This window comes from Cetorhinus maximus, chromosome 32 (genome assembly GCF_964194155.1).
Source record: "Cetorhinus maximus chromosome 32, sCetMax3.hap1.1, whole genome shotgun sequence".
In the NCBI taxonomy this organism is placed as follows: domain Eukaryota; kingdom Metazoa; phylum Chordata; class Chondrichthyes; order Lamniformes; family Cetorhinidae; genus Cetorhinus; species Cetorhinus maximus.
The window spans coordinates 2933157-2949764 of record NC_135910.1 but is presented as its reverse complement, the minus strand read 5'-3'; the positions used below and the strand labels follow the sequence as shown (position 1 = coordinate 2949764).

The following is a 16608-nucleotide window of genomic DNA, read 5'->3' as shown; positions in this document are numbered from 1 at the left end:
AACACTATATCTGGATGATGTATTCATGTTTTTCACCATGATTCCCCTCCCTTTCACCTGAATGTTCTATAGTGTGGTTCCACATCCAAAAGCCAATGGCCAAATTTCTGGGCCAGATTTTCGCAACCAAGGTGATTGCTCGACTCAGGACATTTCCCCACTCGGCAGACCTCCCTCAGTTTAAAGGACCCTGTTAGACCCAATTTTTGTTCCAGGGAGGCGGGGCAGGGTTGAGTCAGGACTTCCACCCTCAGAAGCAGTTCCTAGGCAGCAAAGGGGCAGGCCATTGTCGAGGCGGCCTGGTTAGAAGGCCAACCTTGGCTTTCTGGGACTTTGTCCCAGTTGTTTTAGATGCTGTTAGGCCCTCTAGCCCTCACACTCACACCAACCCCTCTATGCTACCCCCATGCCCCCACCCACTCCCATGCCTAATCATACACCATTCCACCTCCATGCCAACACATGGCCCCTCAACACACTATGACATTCCCCCAGTATCCATCATGGGCAGACCTCAGGAGCCACGTGGAGATGAAAAAAAACTTCTAATAGTCAAACACACGTCTCACTCATACACACTTGATATTGAGAAAAACTCCCATTCGAGAAACCGAGTCAAAGTTTTTAAATCTCCTTAGTGATAAACCTCTTATAAAAACAAACTGCTATACAGACCCCACATCAAAGACAGCTAATCATCTAATAGCCTCTTTAAACTGTCGATTAAACTGTGAACGTGGAACTCCTTCCTGAGATAATTGTAGCTTTTGAAACTCAGCCAAACATTCGTAATGATATTATAATAATAATAATAATAATAGCCCTTGGGGGAATGTCAAAAAGACCTCTGTTGAAACTGCACAACCAGATGGTAATTTTTTTCCTAACCGACATCATATGGCCTGTCAATCAAAGCAGTCTAGAGTTTTTTTTTTAACTCTCGCTGACAGCTTAAGGCTTTCTCCATGTTTTAAAAGTGGAGGATTTACAAAACTTCAGATCAAGACACTTAAACAGATCTTACCTGCCATCAAGCACATTTATGTGTACTCCATAAATTTGTGACTCCTACACTGCTGCTGCCTGTTCAACATCCAAAATGGGGTCTGTTTGAACTCAGCACTGAGTTCAAATGGCCTTGCTGAGTTTGTTTTTTTTCCCTGCATGAATCATGCCTCACCTCCTTCCCCACCAACAAAAATTGAATCTGTCAGAAATGGGAGTGGGATTTCCACACCCAGGTCCCACCCACTATTTCTAAAGGTCCTCGGAGTCTTCCCGACTCCACAAAAATCTGGCCCTCTAAGTAGTTACCATACAGTCTGGTTATGTTGTTTTGGGAGAGAGACCCATCATAAATGGTCTTGTTTTCAACTGAAATACACACCTAGCCATTTAATTCAGTGATCGTTGATATCAGTTAGAAGGAGACTAATTTTCCACCTCCCTGTCTCAGGGGCTTGGGTATCACCTGTAGTGTCCAAACTCTCACCAAAGCTGAATAGCTAACTCACCACTGACTAGAAACAGAATTTGGAACCTTCTGATCTGTAAAGCTTAGTTCCACTCTAAAGTGGATCACACACTAAAGAAAGACAGACCTGCATTTATATTGTGCCTTCGACAGCCTCAGGATGTCCCAAAGCATTTTAGCACCAATGAATATCTTATGACACGTAGTCACTATTGTAATGTAAGGAGCACAGCAGTCAATTTGCATACAGCAAGCTCCCACAAACAGCTATGTGACAATGACCAGATAACCTGTTTTTACTGAAATTGGTTGAGGGATAAATATTGGCCAGGATACCGGGGAGAATTCCCTGCTACTGGATCATTTACATCCACCTGAGAAGGCAAATGGGGTCTCATTTTAACATCTGCATCTCCAACCATGAAGCATCCCCTCAGCACGGCACTGGAGTGTTCAGCTTTCATTTTTATGCTCAGGTCCTAGTTGGAGCTTTAAGTCTACTGAGGCAAGAGTGTTACCCTCTGAGTCATAGTTAATGCTAGTGGTGTTGCATTTTCATTATTAGGGCAAAGCTGGACAGAAACATGGAGTCAATCTTGAGTAGTTTAGTTGGGAAATGTTGCGAATAAACTTCTGATTGTTGCATCGAGATTTCTTAGAAAGTGCTGAGCTTGGTTTCATCAACAAATCTGATCCCACTCCCAGGGAAAGCCCAAAGGCATAGCTGGATTGTCCCCTCCACCATTGGTTCCAGCTCAATGACTTTAGTCATTCTGATGTGACATGGAGTTCAATCCATTGGAGGCAGCTTGGACAAAACTGAAGTCACCCACAACAAGCACCCAGGCAGCCACAGATTCTGACACTTTCCTTGGTCTGGTTTCAGAGTTACAGAAGATGCTCGGGAAAATGAGATGGAAGAAAACCTGGATCAGGTGGGCAGTATCATTGGAAACCTGCGACATATGGCGCTTGACATGAGCAATGAGATTGGCTCCCAGAATGCCCAGATTGACCGGATTGTGGTTAAGGTAAGGAGTATAATTATATTAATGGGAATTCTAGGTGAAAAGCAAAGGTCCATAAGTGCAGGACACTACTAAGGTGGAAAAGAATAGGAGAGAAGACAAGATTAATCGAATAGTTAGGTGACAGTGAGCTTGGATTTTGTAAACCTGAAGATCATAAGACAAAGTGAAGACTGAGAATGGTGATGAGTTCTAGAAAGGCGTGACTTACAGCAGGACTGTGCCACCAGTCTTGGTTCCAGCACATTGAGGAGGAATAGTGTACAGGGTGGTATATTTAGAGATTAGGTAGGGCAACAGAAGAACATTCAGAGAAGCTCTGAGCATGGTGTTTATTAAATAGCAGTGTATCCAACTGTGTTTCCTTGATTCTAACTTTCTATGCATCTCCCCTCCCTTCAGCCCACCATTTTCACCAGCTAGGACTTGTAGTGTAAGGGGTTAATTCTAACTGTGTGATATGTTAATGAGGTAGTATACATCATCACAGGAAGTGATGTAACATCTCATGATAGGTCAATTCTGGGCTTCAAGGTAAGATAAAACTAGTAAGATGATTTTCAATGAAGTTAATGTTTGTCTACTTCTGCAGACTGTAAATATTATGTGTTAGCACAATGAGACCAAGAACATTATAGGTCCTGCTCATTGGAATTTGCTCCCTAAACCATTACTTTCAACCATTAAAAAGCCCCTCAAAATCCCATCTCTTTAACTTAGAGTTTGGTTAACCTCGCTTATTGCTCCCTTCCTGTCTGGCTGTCTGCTTTTCTTCCACCTATTTATGAGACTTCTACCTTTTTCTTAAGCTAAAGGTGCAATTAGAAAGTAACAGTTGAACTGAGTGAGATGGGTAAAGGGACCTAGTGGATACCAATTTTTTTTAAAAAATCACCAGAAGTAGCTTCACAGATAAATAAGGCCAAATGAAAAGCAAACAAAGTCTCAGGGGATTGTTTCTACAGGGCACAGAGCTGGAATTGAAAAGTGCAGAAGTCATGTTAAATTTGTATAGAATCTTGATTTTGACAGTGTTTGTGCATAGTTCTGGTCTCCATGTTGTAAAATAGATATAGAGGCACTGGAGAAAGTGTAAAAAAGATCTACAAGAGTGATACCGGACTGAGAGATTATATCTGTCAGGCAAGATTGAGCAGGCTGGGAATCTTTTCTCTAGAAAAGAGCAAGTTATGGGGTAATCTGACAGAAGTCTTTAAAATTCTGAATGGCTTTGATTGGGTAGTCATAGAGTTGTTGTTTCCACTTGTGGAGGAGTCCAGTAGGGGTCACAAGTATAAGATAGTCACTGATAAATCCAATAAGGAACTCTCTTTAAAAACTCCTTCACCCAGAGAATAGTTAGAATGTGAAACTCAATAACTTATTGTGAAATTGAGGCAAATAGTTTGGATGCCATTTAAGAGGGAGCTAGATACAACCATGAGGGAGAAAGGAATAGATAGGGATGATAGGGCGAGATGAAAAGGTGTGGGAGGAGACTCGTGTGAAGCATAAACACTCGTGTGGACCAGTTGGGCCAAATGGCCTGTTTCTGTGCCACACATTCTATATAATATAAAAGTAAGTTATTTTCTCCCCTATCCTCTCCTGAGGTTCTTGACTCAGGCTGCAGGGCAGGTCCATGAGGCTCAAATTATCTCTTCATTTGTTTATATTCAATCTTAAAATTTTAATATTTGATTTTTTCTAACCGGACCCTCCTGTGAGGATGGTGGGTGGGGTTTAGTGCCCTCAGCCAAGGTGAGTTTGGAGGCGAGGGGGGGTGGGGATCCGCCACCTTCCTACCTCCTGATTAAGTCTGGGGCAGGAAGGCTGGTGGACAGCTTTCCTCTCTTGCCACCAATTGAGGCCCTTAAGTGGGAAATTAATATCATTGGTATTCACCCAACAGCGGGCAGGAGACTCGCCATGTGGGAAGTCCAAAAAGCAAACCCCACCCTTCCAGGAGGGGGTCCTTTGTTCAAAGGCACACAGTTTTTATTTATTTTTTTATTCATCCATGGGATGAGGGCATCGCTGGCTAGGCCAGTATCTATTGCCCATCCCTAATTGCCTTTGAGAAGGTGGTGGTGAGCTGCCTTCTTGACGCACTGCAGTCCATGTGGTGTAGGTACACCCACAGTGCTGTTAGGGAGGGAGTTCCAGGATTTTGACCCAGCAACAGTGAAGGAATGGCGATATATTTCCAAGTCAGGATGGTGAGTGACTTGGAGGAGATCTTCCAGGTGGTAGTGCTCCCATCTATCTGCCGCCCTTGTCCTTCTAGATGGTAGTGGTCGTGGGTTTGGAAGGTGCTGCCTAAGGAGCCTTGGTGAGTTCCTGCAGTGCATCTTGTAGATGGTACACACTGCTGCTACTGTGCGTCGGTGGTAGAGGGAGTGAATGTTTGTGGATGTGGTGCCAATCAAGCAGGCTGCTTTGTCCTGGATGGTGTCAAGCTTCTTGAGTGTTGTGAGAGCTGCACTCATCCAGGCAAGTGGGAAGTATTCCATCACACTCCTGACTTGTGCCTTGTAGGCTTTGGGGAGTCAGTGGGTGAGTTACTCGCTGCAGACTTCCTAGCTTCTGACCTGCTCTTGTAGCCACAGTATTTATGTGGCTAGTCCACTTCAGCTTCTGGTCAACGGTAACCCCCAGAATGCTGATAGTGGGGGATTCAGCAATGGTAATGCCATTGAACATCAAGGGAGATGGTAAGATTCTCTCTCGTTGGAGATGGTTATTGCTTGGCACTTGTGTGGTGCGAATGTTACTTGCCACTTGTCAGCCCAAGCCTGGATATTGTCCAGGTCTTGCTGCATTTGGACATGGGCTGCTTCAATATCTGATGAGTCATGAATGGTGCTGAACATTGTGCAATCATCAGCGAACATCCCCACTTCTGACCTTATGATGGAAGGAAGGTCATTGATGAAGCAGCTGAAGATGGTTGGGCCGAGGACACTACCCTGAGGAACTCCTGCAGTGATGTCCTGGAGCTGAGATGACTGACCTCCAACAACCACAACCATCTTCCTTTGTGCTAGGTATGACTCCAACCAGTGAAGAGTTTACCCCCAATTCCCACTGACTGCAGTTTTGCTGGGGCTCCTTGATGCCACACAAATGCTGCCTTGATGTCAAGATCAGTGCCTGATCAAAGGACCTGGCATTGGGTAGGGGGCCCACTGAAAGCCACCCTCTGCTCTTGTTGCCGACCCCACCCCACCCCCCACCTCCCCTGCAACCCCCATATTGCTATCATTCACCTGTCGCTTGTCCATTGGCGATCCTGGGCCTCAGTTGGGTGCATTAGTGGCAGAAATCACTGTTCCCCCATTGGCACTGCCTGCAGTGTCCAGCTGCCAGCCTCTGACTAGCCAGCAGCTCTCCGGTGGGCAGGTGTGTGGGGCAGGATTTCCACTTCCCGATTCCTTGATCCCAGAAAGGCCTGACACTGACCATGTAAGTGCCTGAGAGGAACTTAATCCAAAGGAGGTATCAGGATCTCCAGCCAATGGCAAGTCCCCTGTTATCCCATTAAATACCGGGGTTTCTTTGAGTTATTTTCCTCTAGGCTGAAGTTTTCAGTTTCAGGCAGATTAAATAATATTGCCAAAGAGATGCTAGGAGTTGCTGTCTGGAGGGGGAACGTAGCTGGAGACAGTGAGAGGAGTAAAGAAAGTAGCTCAGTATACTCCTGATGCAATGAAAGTCTCTTGCCATCCACCAGCTGTAAGGCAGTTACATGAAATGAGTTTGTCCACTCTGAATCCACTCGCATTTGGTGCTAATTCTGTTTTGATGATGTGGGGAATGGAGCAAGGACCAGTACAGAAGAGAAGCGAAGGATCTTTCTGAGGCTGGGGCTGAGGCAGACTCCAAATCAACTCCAGAACTGACCTGGCAGTATTCGATGCTGGTACTGGGTGGCTGTAATGGGAAAGTGTTCTGCTCCCCAACCCCCCCCCCCCAACCACCCCACACCAACATGCCTCACCTCACTGAGCCAATATTCAGCAACAAATAAAATTGAGCGTGCAAAATGTTGCTGAGAACTGTCTGTGCAACGTCTGCACCAACTTCTCAGCCCAAAGCTACATCCTCCCTGAGGAGACAGGAGGCTTCCATGTTTAACCACCCCCAGAATGAGCTCATTCTTTTGCCCTGGTGTGTAATTTTCTTTTTACCTTTGAGTCTCACTGCCCGTTCATACTATTCCAGCTAATTCTGTGTGTAAACATTCTCACTGTACAGTGCCTAGGGGTATTGTAAATAAATAATCCCCTCTGTTTGAGAGACTTGAGGGTGTAACCAAACACTAACCCCATTATTGTGGGAAATGATGATAATCCCTGTTTGATCACTGAAGAGTTGGAAAAATCAGAGAATATAGTGATAGTATGACATACTTATGGATAAGGAAGGCCATTCAGTCCGTCTTAATTCATCCATCCATTCCTGCACTCCCACCATTGCTACGTTATTAGGTTTTCAAATAATTCCAAGTTTTCACTTCCACCACTAAAGTCTGTTCCAAGTATCGGTGTGTCTGTCTCTCTCTGTGAGGATACACCTGGTAACAATCCTAAAGTTATTGTTTACTAGTTTGATTGCGAAAAGTTTGGTCCATGAGCCATAATGTAAGCACACACATTCATATACATACATGCAAGCATGCATATACTCATCCACATGCAAATGTGTACACATGTGCACATATACACATGAATATGCATACATACAGACAAGCATGCATACATATGGCGTGCACGCACACGTCCTTACATGCGATCACAAATATACACAAGCACACGTACATTACATGCACAACACAAACATAGGTATGCATGCATGTGCACAAACGTGTGTACACATCAAGCACGCAAACTCCTAATGAGTAAGCATAGATACCTGTGGGTAGACTACAAACCAACTCTTTGAGTAACAGCGGGTAAACTCTTGCTTTGCCACCCCTTTAAGCTGCTTCTGTTTTCTTTCCCAGGGTGATATGAACAAAGCCCGCATCGATGAAGCCAATAAGCATGCCACCAAGATGCTGTGAGCTGCTTCCAGACAAAAATCCTCCTTTCTGCCAGAGACACCCATCCCATTATCCATTGCAGCAGCTGAGAGGTCCTGGAGGGGCAAGTCCCTGTTGCTGTGATCGGATACCACACGGTTCAATATTATTCTGTACATTTTAATTTATTTTATAATTTCTCAGTGTAGCAAATTTTTCCAGTTGTGTAAGGTGTATATTTCAGTGTCAATGTGTGTAATTGCCTGCCCAGAATGAGCTAAGTGTACTATTTTGTTTTTATCTCTGTGCTGATCGGTCCTTTTTATGAATGAATTGTTCTCTGTAATCACGTGATAACATGAGCATGAACCAAGCTCAATGTGCGCAGCTGAATTCCAGTAAACGTACAGCAGATCCCTCGACCTTCTTTAAAACGTCAGACCAGTGCAGAAAGGGAGGGGGCTCCTCTCAGACTGGGGCTGATGCAGAAATCACAGGCAGCCAGAAAAAAAAAAGAGGAGGATTAAGCACAGACAAAGAGCACAATTTGAGATCGGAAAACTTGTTGTGATTTCATGCTTGTGAATGCTTTCCATTGCTGGGAGCACAGGGGTGGAAACCTCCCGATTTAGTTTTGTCACCTGGCAACTGAGAGTTTATTCCTATTATTTCTTAGATAAGTACGCTCTGATTTTTTTTTTTGTTAATTCTATCGTGGCAAGAAACACAATGCCAACAAGAGGGAAACGGGAATTGGGGCTGAGATCAAATGGGCATTGATCAGGACAGGGCTAGCCTTGTTCATTTTAAAGAGACAGCCTTCACCATGCATTCTTAAAGAGACCAGGGATTGCATTTAGAATTATGGCCAGGATTTTATGGCCCCTTCTGCCCGGCGGGATATTACGGTCCTGCCAAACTGAATGGCGATTTAAATCGCTCGCTGCATCTGCCTGGGGGAGAGACACTCCACAGCGGGGCCATAAAATCCTGGCCTATGTGTGCAAGTTAAGATAGTTCATTCATATTGAGAAATAAAAGGTTGCAAATGCTGAAACTCTGATATGAGTAGAAAGTATCAGAAATGCAGTCAGCATCTGAAAACTAAATACAGGTCACAATTTGAGGACAGACCCTTATTTCAGAAGCGGTGTTAACATGAACCATCACCTGTCTTTTCTCTTCCCATTCCTGCCCTGCTATCTGATGTGCGAGGTTAAATGCAAGGTCTTGCTTTATAAATACATCTAGAAGCCATTAAAACACTAATCACAGAACATTAATTGGAATTGGCCACTCGCTTCAAACAACAGCAAAAATTAAGTAAAAATTGAAAGCAACAGGCCAGTTGGTCAGTGCAATTTTCAGCCCAGTGTCTCATTCAGTCCCGCAAACACTATCCAGTCTGAAGCTTTTCAAAGTGGAAATCTCTTGTTATTGCGAATAGTCTTTTTCCCCCTCAGGAAACAATGTTTTTTACTTAATTTGAGACATTGTTAAATTCTGAGACGTTAGAATCTTGTGACCCAGCAACACCTTATTCTTAAATGTGGTGTTTTAGTGTCATATGGCACCGGTGGACATCATTCGGCCCATCATGATTCTGCTGGCCCTTTGGTAGAGTTTATCCAGTTAGATTTCACCATATCCCTGCAAATTTCTCCTCTTCAAGTATTTATATTGAATCTGCTTCCAGTGCCCTTTTAGGCAGCACATTCCGGATCACAACAACTTGCTTTGTTAAAAGAGACCCTTCTCATCTCCCCCTCTGGTTCTTTTGCTAAATGTTTTAGTTTCCTCTAGCTACTGATTCTCCCGCCAACAGAACTGTTTCTCCTCTATCCCTTTTGAAAGTTACGATTGAATCTGCTTCCAATGCCCTTTCAGACTATGTATTCCAGTGATGCTTGTGACTAAGTCAGGGAATTTACAATGATGTAGAATCATAAAAACGTCAATAGACAAACAGGTTGATTGGCTCCTACCAGTGTCAGTGCTGGTGACCCACACTAATCTTCTTTCCCTGCTCTTGCTTTCAATACTTTTCTTGCACCCGTTTCAATCTTAAACAAGATAATAACAGAAAATGCTGGGAGTACTCAGCATGTCAAGCATCTGTGGTGAGAGAATTGGAGTTACCCCATTTCAGGTCAATTCATTGATCTGAAACGTTAACTCTGTCTTTTGCTCCACAGATGCTGCTTGACCTGCTGAGTATCTAGAGCATTTTCTGTTTTTGTTTCAGACTTCCAACATCCCCAGCGTTTTGCTTTTATTTTCAACTTAAATGATTTGGGTTCTGTAGTTGCACGTTGTCCTGAACCTTGGTCACTAGCACACTGGCTTCACTTTTCAGAACTGCTCTTGAGGCTTTTTGGTTTGGTCAGAAAGGCCAGTGTGAGATCAGATGGACTGTGTTCTGTAGCCTCAAAGAAGGCCAATGAGCGGAGTTGTGATATAAGGATGGTTCAGGAGTTGGACAAACCTGCACAAAAACAGCACAACAAAAAATAATTTGACCCAAAAGAGTGGTCAGCGAGTGAGTGGAATTGGTGGCAGGGATAGAGTTGGAGCTGAAACTGATGGCTCCCTAGCGTTACGACGGCTAGGTAGAAAAAAAAACTAGGGCATAAACTGTATATGAAGTGGGGAGCATTAGTTCCTGGCTGCACTCAATGGGTTGCAGCTCCTTCACCACAACATCTTGTGACTCTTCATGTTTCTTCTTTAATACAGTTGTTTTATCCAGTGAGGGGGATGCTGTCTCTTTAAGTGCTCGTTTACTTGTCGGTCCACTGTTACTGTGGTTACCTGATGGTTTTCTGCACCAATGAAAGTATCACAAAAATCTATTTGCAAATGTCATCACACCCTGACCTCACACAGCTCATTGGCCTTGCAAGAGATTTGCATGCGGCCTGTGTGAAAGTATAAATGGCTTTGTCTGTCCCCCGTGTACTGTCATCAGTAACATTGCGGTGAGCAGGTGGTTTGTTACCACTTTCCCAGCTCCGAGATCTGTTCTTCCTTCGATAACTAAAACTATGCATTCGCTAGTGTTGCATGGCAGTGTTTGACCCCATCACACCCCGACACTGCTCGCAGGGTCAGAATTGCAGCACCTCGGTTTCTGCCTGTGTTCACTTTATTAATCTGTACCAATACTGAATTGCACCTGGGCTCTTAAAGCAAACTGAGACTTGGAGGGAGTTTGCTCTTAGGACTTCACCTTACAAAGACAATTCTTACACCGTTTGTGTTGAATGTTGATGATCTTTTCCTCGCCTCACTCCGTCACTGTTTTGTGGCTCCATGACACAGTGCGGCCTATTTTGCTGTGTCATGGCTCTGAGGGTTAACCGTGCGTTTTGTGGATTTCCCACTCACTGTTCCACTCCCAGAATCTGGAGAACTCCACCTGATGGAGGATTAAATCTGAGCCGGAACATTTTGTCCCATGTTCCAAGCACTGCACGAGATGGCCGCCTCCTATTGAGCCACCCGGAAACAAACCCCGATTCGTTTTCAGTTACATCGCCACCAGGAAAACTGGGGACAAACAGGTTTTCGCTTAAAGCTACTGAAATCTCCTGGATAGCAACAAATTCCTAATGTAATTTCAAAATACTTAATAACTCAATACATGTGCATTGAAAGATAAAAGTATTTGAAACATACCAAATCAACGTGTTTAAAACTTAAATTATTACATATCCAGATGCATTGTTTTTTTTTTCATTGTGTGTATCTATACATGTCCCTCCTGAAGTTACTTTTTTAACAAATGATCGTTTAATTATGTTATTTGCTTTAATGAATTCCGAAATCAGCTTGTCCCGCTCCAGACTGCAGGGTGAGCCAGATATTTTCATTAGCAAAGGCTTCACAAATCTGTAGGAAAACTCCATCCATGTCATTAGATATGTGACCAGGATAAAAAGATCCCAGGAGCTTTGAGGGATCCATTCACCCAAGCTCAACCCCAGTGTGTCTGTTCCACACTGATTTGCTGAAATGGAGGTTTAAGAGCTCTCGTCAGTGTGCTGTAAAACTAATCAGTTTAAATCTGATGTGGGAAAACTCTATGGCTGAATTCCTACTTCAGATGGACTGTATCAGTGGGCAGCTCCCTGTGACGGTCAGTATGACTGGGCAACTCTCTGTGACGGTCAGTATGACTGGGCAGCTCTCTGTGACGGTCAGTATGACTGGGCAGCTCCCTGTGACGGTCAGTGTGACTGGGCAGCTCTCTGTGACGGTCAGTATGACTGGGCAGCTCTCTGTGACGGTCAGTATGACTGGGCAGCTCTCTGTGACGGTCAGTGTGACTGGGCAGCTCTCTGTGATGGTCAGTATGACTGGGCAGCTCTCTGTGACGGTCAGTGTGACTGGGCAGCTCTCTGTGACGGTCAGTATGACTGGGCAGCTCTCTGTGATGGTCAGTGTGACTGGGCAGCTTTCTGTGACGGTCAGTATGACTGCGCAGCTCTCTGTGATGGTCAGTATGACTGGGCAGCTCCCTGTGACGGTCAGTATGACTGGGCAGCTCTCTGTGATGGTCAGTATGACTGGGCAGCTCTCTGTGACGGTCAGTGTGACTGGGCAGCTCTCTGTGACGGTCAGTATGACTGGGCAGCTCTCTGTGATGGTCAGTGTGACTGGGCAGCTTTCTGTGACGGTCAGTATGACTGGGCGTCTCTCTACAGCAGACTCATTGATGGATATCGTTTAAGTATTTGAGATAGATATTTTGCTGAGTGTCTGCGATAGATCAAATGGTGAGTGTTTATCTGTGAAGAGCTGCAGGGTGAGTCTCCAGAGGGCTGGAATTTCATCTTTGAGGCGGGTGGCGGGAGTTGGGAAATTTCCCAGCTCAGCCCACCTGCCTTGGAGAAGGTGCCCACAAATGCGGCATTTTCATTCTGGGGAGGAGTGGGTGGGGTATGGGTGATAACAGCGGTCATATCCAGAAAGAGTTCAGAGGGAGCCATAGGGGCTGCAAGATGCTGAGTCAGCTTTATATCTTGTGTAAATAAACATTGTGCAGTTGACAGAATAGAGTAAGAGCTATCAAGCACAGTCCTTCCTGGGTTGCAGCTGTTTCAACAGAGTGATGGATGTCTGGGCTCTCAGCCATTAGCCTGTGTGAATCCATTTGTGAAGGACCCTGTGGGTAAGGTCTAGCTAGAGATATATTCCATGGGTGAGTGTCCATCCGTGATGTGATGGGCTGGATGGGTGGGTTCCCAGGTGACGGACTGTATGGGTGGGTTCCCAGGTGACGGACTGTATGGATGGGTTCCCAGGTGACGGACTGTATGGGTGGGTTCTCAGGTGACGGACTGTATGGGTGGGTTCCCAGGTGATGGAGTGTATGGGTGGGTTCCTGGGTGTGACGGACTGTATGGGTGTATTCCTGTGATGACAGATTCTGTGATTGACCCTATAGGCAAATCTCTGTCTGTGGGATTCTGTGGAAGAGTGTTTGTTTGGGGGGGATTCTGTGGAAGAGTGTTTGTTTGGGGGGGATTCTGTGGAAGAGTGTTTGTTTGTGGGGGGGGTGGGGGAGGATTCTGTGGAAGAGTGTTTGTTTGTGGGGGGGTGGGGGGGATTCTGTGGAAGAGTGTCTGGGGAGGGGATTGTGTGGAAGAGTGTTTGGGGGGGGGGATTCAGTGGACGAGTGTCTGTTTGGGGGGGGGGATTCTGTGGAAGAGTGTCTGTTTGGGGGGGATTCAGTGGACGAGTGTCTGTTTGGGGGGGGGAATTCAGTGGACGAGTGTCTGTTTGGGGGGGGGATTCTGTTGAAGAGTGTCTGTTTGGGGGGGGGGATTCTGTGCAAGAGTGCCTGGGGGGGGGATTCTGTGGAAGAGTGTCTGTTTGGGGGGGGATTCTGTGGAAGAGTGTCTGTTTGGGGGGGGAATTCTGTGCAAGAGTGTCTGTTTGGGGGGGGCGGATTCTGTTGAAGAGTGTCTGTTTGGGAGGGGGGATTCTGTGGAAGAGTGTCTGTTTGGGGGGGGATTCTGTGGAAGAGTGTCTGGGGGGGGGATTCTGTTGAAGAGTGTCTGTTTGGGGGGGGAATTCTGTGCAAGAGTGTCTGTTTGGGGGGGGCGGATTCTGTTGAAGAGTGTCTGTTTGTGGGGGGAGGGATTCTGTGCAAGAGTGTCTGTTTGGGGGGGGATTCTGTGGAAGAGTGTCTGTTTGGGGGGGGGATTCTGTGGAAGAGTGTCTGGGGGGATTCTGTGGAAGAGTGTCTGGGGGGGATTCTGTGGAAGAGTGTCTGGGGGGGATTCTGTGGAAGAGTGTCTGTTTGTGGGGGGAGGGATTCTGTGCAAGAGTGGGGGGGGATTCTGTGGAAGAGTGTCTGTTTGGGGGGGGGGTTCTGTGCAAGAGTGTCTGTTTGGGGGGGGGATTCTGTGCAAGAGTGTCTGGGGGGGATTCTGTGGAAGAGTGTCTGTTTGGGGGGGCGGATTCTGTGGAAGAGTGTCTGTTTGGGGGGGCGGATTCTGTGGAAGAGTGTCTGTTTGGGGGGGCGGATTCTGTGGAAGAGTGTCTGTCTGGGGGGGATTCTGTGGAAGAGTGTCTGTTTGGGGGGGGGGGGATTCTGTTGAAGAGTGTCTGTTTGGGGGGGGGGATTCTGAGGAAGAGTGTCTGTTTGGGGGGGGAATTCTGTGCAAGAGTGTCTGTTTGGGGGGGGGATTCTGTGGAAGAGTGTCTGGGGGGGGATTCTGTGGAAGAGTGTCTGTTTGGGGGGGAATTCTGTGCAAGAGTGTCTGTTTGGGGGGGTATTCTGTGGAAGAGTGTCTGTTTGGGGGGGAATTCTGTGGAAGAGTGTCTGTTTGGGGAGGGGATTCTGTGGAAGAGTGTCTGTTTGCGGAGGGGATTCTGAGGAAGAGTGTCTGGGGGGGGGGATTCTGTGCAAGAGTGTCTGTTTGGGGGGGGATTCTGTGGAAGAGTGTCTGTTTGGGGGGGGGATTCTGTGCAAGAGTGTCTGTTTGGGGGGGGGGATTCTGTGGAAGAGTGTCTGTTGGGGGGGGGGATTCTGTGGAAGAGTGTCTGGGGGGGGGATTCTGTGGAAGAGTGTCTGTTTGGGGGGGGGATTCTGTGCAAGAGTGTCTGTTTGGGGGGGGGATTCTGTGGAAGAGTGTCTGTGTGGGGGGGGGATTCTGTGGAAGAGTGTCTGGGGGGGAATTCTGTGGAAGAGTGTCTGTTTGGGGGGGGATTCTGTGGAAGAGGGTCTGTTTGGGGGGCGGATTCTGTTGAAGAGTGTCTGGGGGGGGATCTGTGGAAGAGTGGGGGGATTCTGAAGAAGTGTCTGGGGGGGGATAGTCTGCAGGTATTTTCTGTTGGGGGGGCATTCTGTGGGTAATTTCTGTTTTGGAGGGATTCTGTGGAAGAATGTCTGTTTTGGAATTTACCCAGAAGCATTTCCCTTTCAAACATTTCAGCTTACATTGGAACTTTGACTTCCCAGAAAAAACAAGCACCTATTGGAACATTAACTGCGTCCTGTGAACCTGTACTTGCCATAGAGAAAAAAAAAATCACCATTTCCAATTCAATCAAATCTTTACAGCCACAAAGCCCACCTGGCACCACATTGATATTAAAACCACAGGCAAACTAAGAACCGTGGTGAGGACTTGTGATCTTTATATCTATGGTGCTGGTAATGGGAGTTTCCAGGTTGTAGTGATTAGGTTTCATTAGCTGCATAAAAGCAAATCAGGTGCCTAAACTTTTAAATCCTTGGATGGGATCCCTTGGGCAGGCAAGCTGATGTTCTTAGGTGTTGCATCAGCTGCATTGGGGACAGATTGATACAGGAGATAGGATGCCCGTTCATCCCAGTTGGCATGAAGGACATCTCCATGTTTCCATCTCTACGTCGATCGATCCCCTTGACGTGTACAGAGCTCTCCCGTGAAGCTCTGTTTGTCATCCAATCAGCAACAAAATGGTGGAACAAATACATAGAAGTGACAAAGACTGAGAGGATCAAGAATATGCCCCACAAACCATCGCTATTGGTGAGGGAATTGCAGGCAACCCATTCTTTTCAAGTTAAGTATTCCCAAAGAAAAAAACTTCCTGCCATTCTTATCTCAACATTCCCAATTCCCTTCAAACTCACATTTCCCCATTCACCCAGGTTGATAAAGTGCTTTCCTTCCTTTAGGCCCTGTCTGAGAGTCATTGTCAGTAGATCTATGATCTGCCTTGTTTACTGCATGTTAGTGTTTAACATGTAACTTCTGTTCAATGCACAGAATTGTGAGACCAATGGCTATATCACTATTGTATTCACCCAGTCCAATGTACAACTTAAACTATCAGTTCTGGCAATGCACTGCTGTGAAACAGAAAAAAAAGAAATGCATTAAAATTTCTAGTACAACCTTGGGGCCCTTGTCTTCTTCCTTGTGTCAAGTGTCTCTAACTCATTGGTTTAAAACGTCTTTGACAGTGCCCACTAATCTCTGTCTATCAGAGGTAGAATGAGTGATGTGCTCAGCAGCAGTAAATGTCATAGGAAGATAAAAACAAAAAGCTACTGCGGATGCTGGAAATCCAAAACAAAAACAGAATTACCTGGAAAAACTCAGCAGGTCTGGCAGCATCGGCGGAGAAGAAATCAGTTAACGTTTCGAGCCTTCATCCCATTCTCTCAGTTCCTTCGCCTCCGTTGCATCTGTTCTGATGACGCTACCTTCAAAAACAGCTCCTCTGACATGTCCTCCTTCTTCCTTAACCGAGGTTTTCCATCCACGGTCGTTGACAGGGCCCTCAACCGTGTCCGGCCCATATCCCGCGCATCCTCCCTCACGCCTTCTCCTCCTTCCCAGAAACATGATAGGGTCCCCCTTGTCCTCACTTATCACCCCACCAGCCTCCGCATTCAAAGGATCATCCTCCGCCATTTCCGCCAACTCCAGCATGATGCCACCACCAAACACATCTTCCCTTCACCCCCCCTGACGGCATTCCGTAGGAATCGTTCCCTCCGGGACACCCTGGTCCACTCCTCCATCACCCCCTACTCCTCAACCCCCACTTATGGCACCTCCCCATGCCTACGCAGAAGA

General features: G+C 46.2%; 1 protein-coding gene across 2 annotated transcripts in view; it reads left to right on the top strand.

Moving 5' to 3' along the window:
- Positions 1 to 11207, top strand: part of LOC144671460 (synaptosomal-associated protein 25) — a 222086-nt gene extending 210879 nt beyond the window's left edge. For both annotated transcript variants that reach the window (XM_078533386.1, XM_078533385.1), the window contains exons 7-8: positions 2361 to 2505; positions 7508 to 11207. In XM_078533386.1, coding sequence (XP_078389512.1) covers positions 2361 to 2505; positions 7508 to 7567 — 205 coding nt within the window. In that variant the 3' untranslated portion in view covers positions 7568 to 11207. The remainder of the gene's footprint in view (positions 1 to 2360; positions 2506 to 7507) is intronic.
- The last annotated feature ends 5401 nt before the right edge of the window (positions 11208 to 16608 follow it).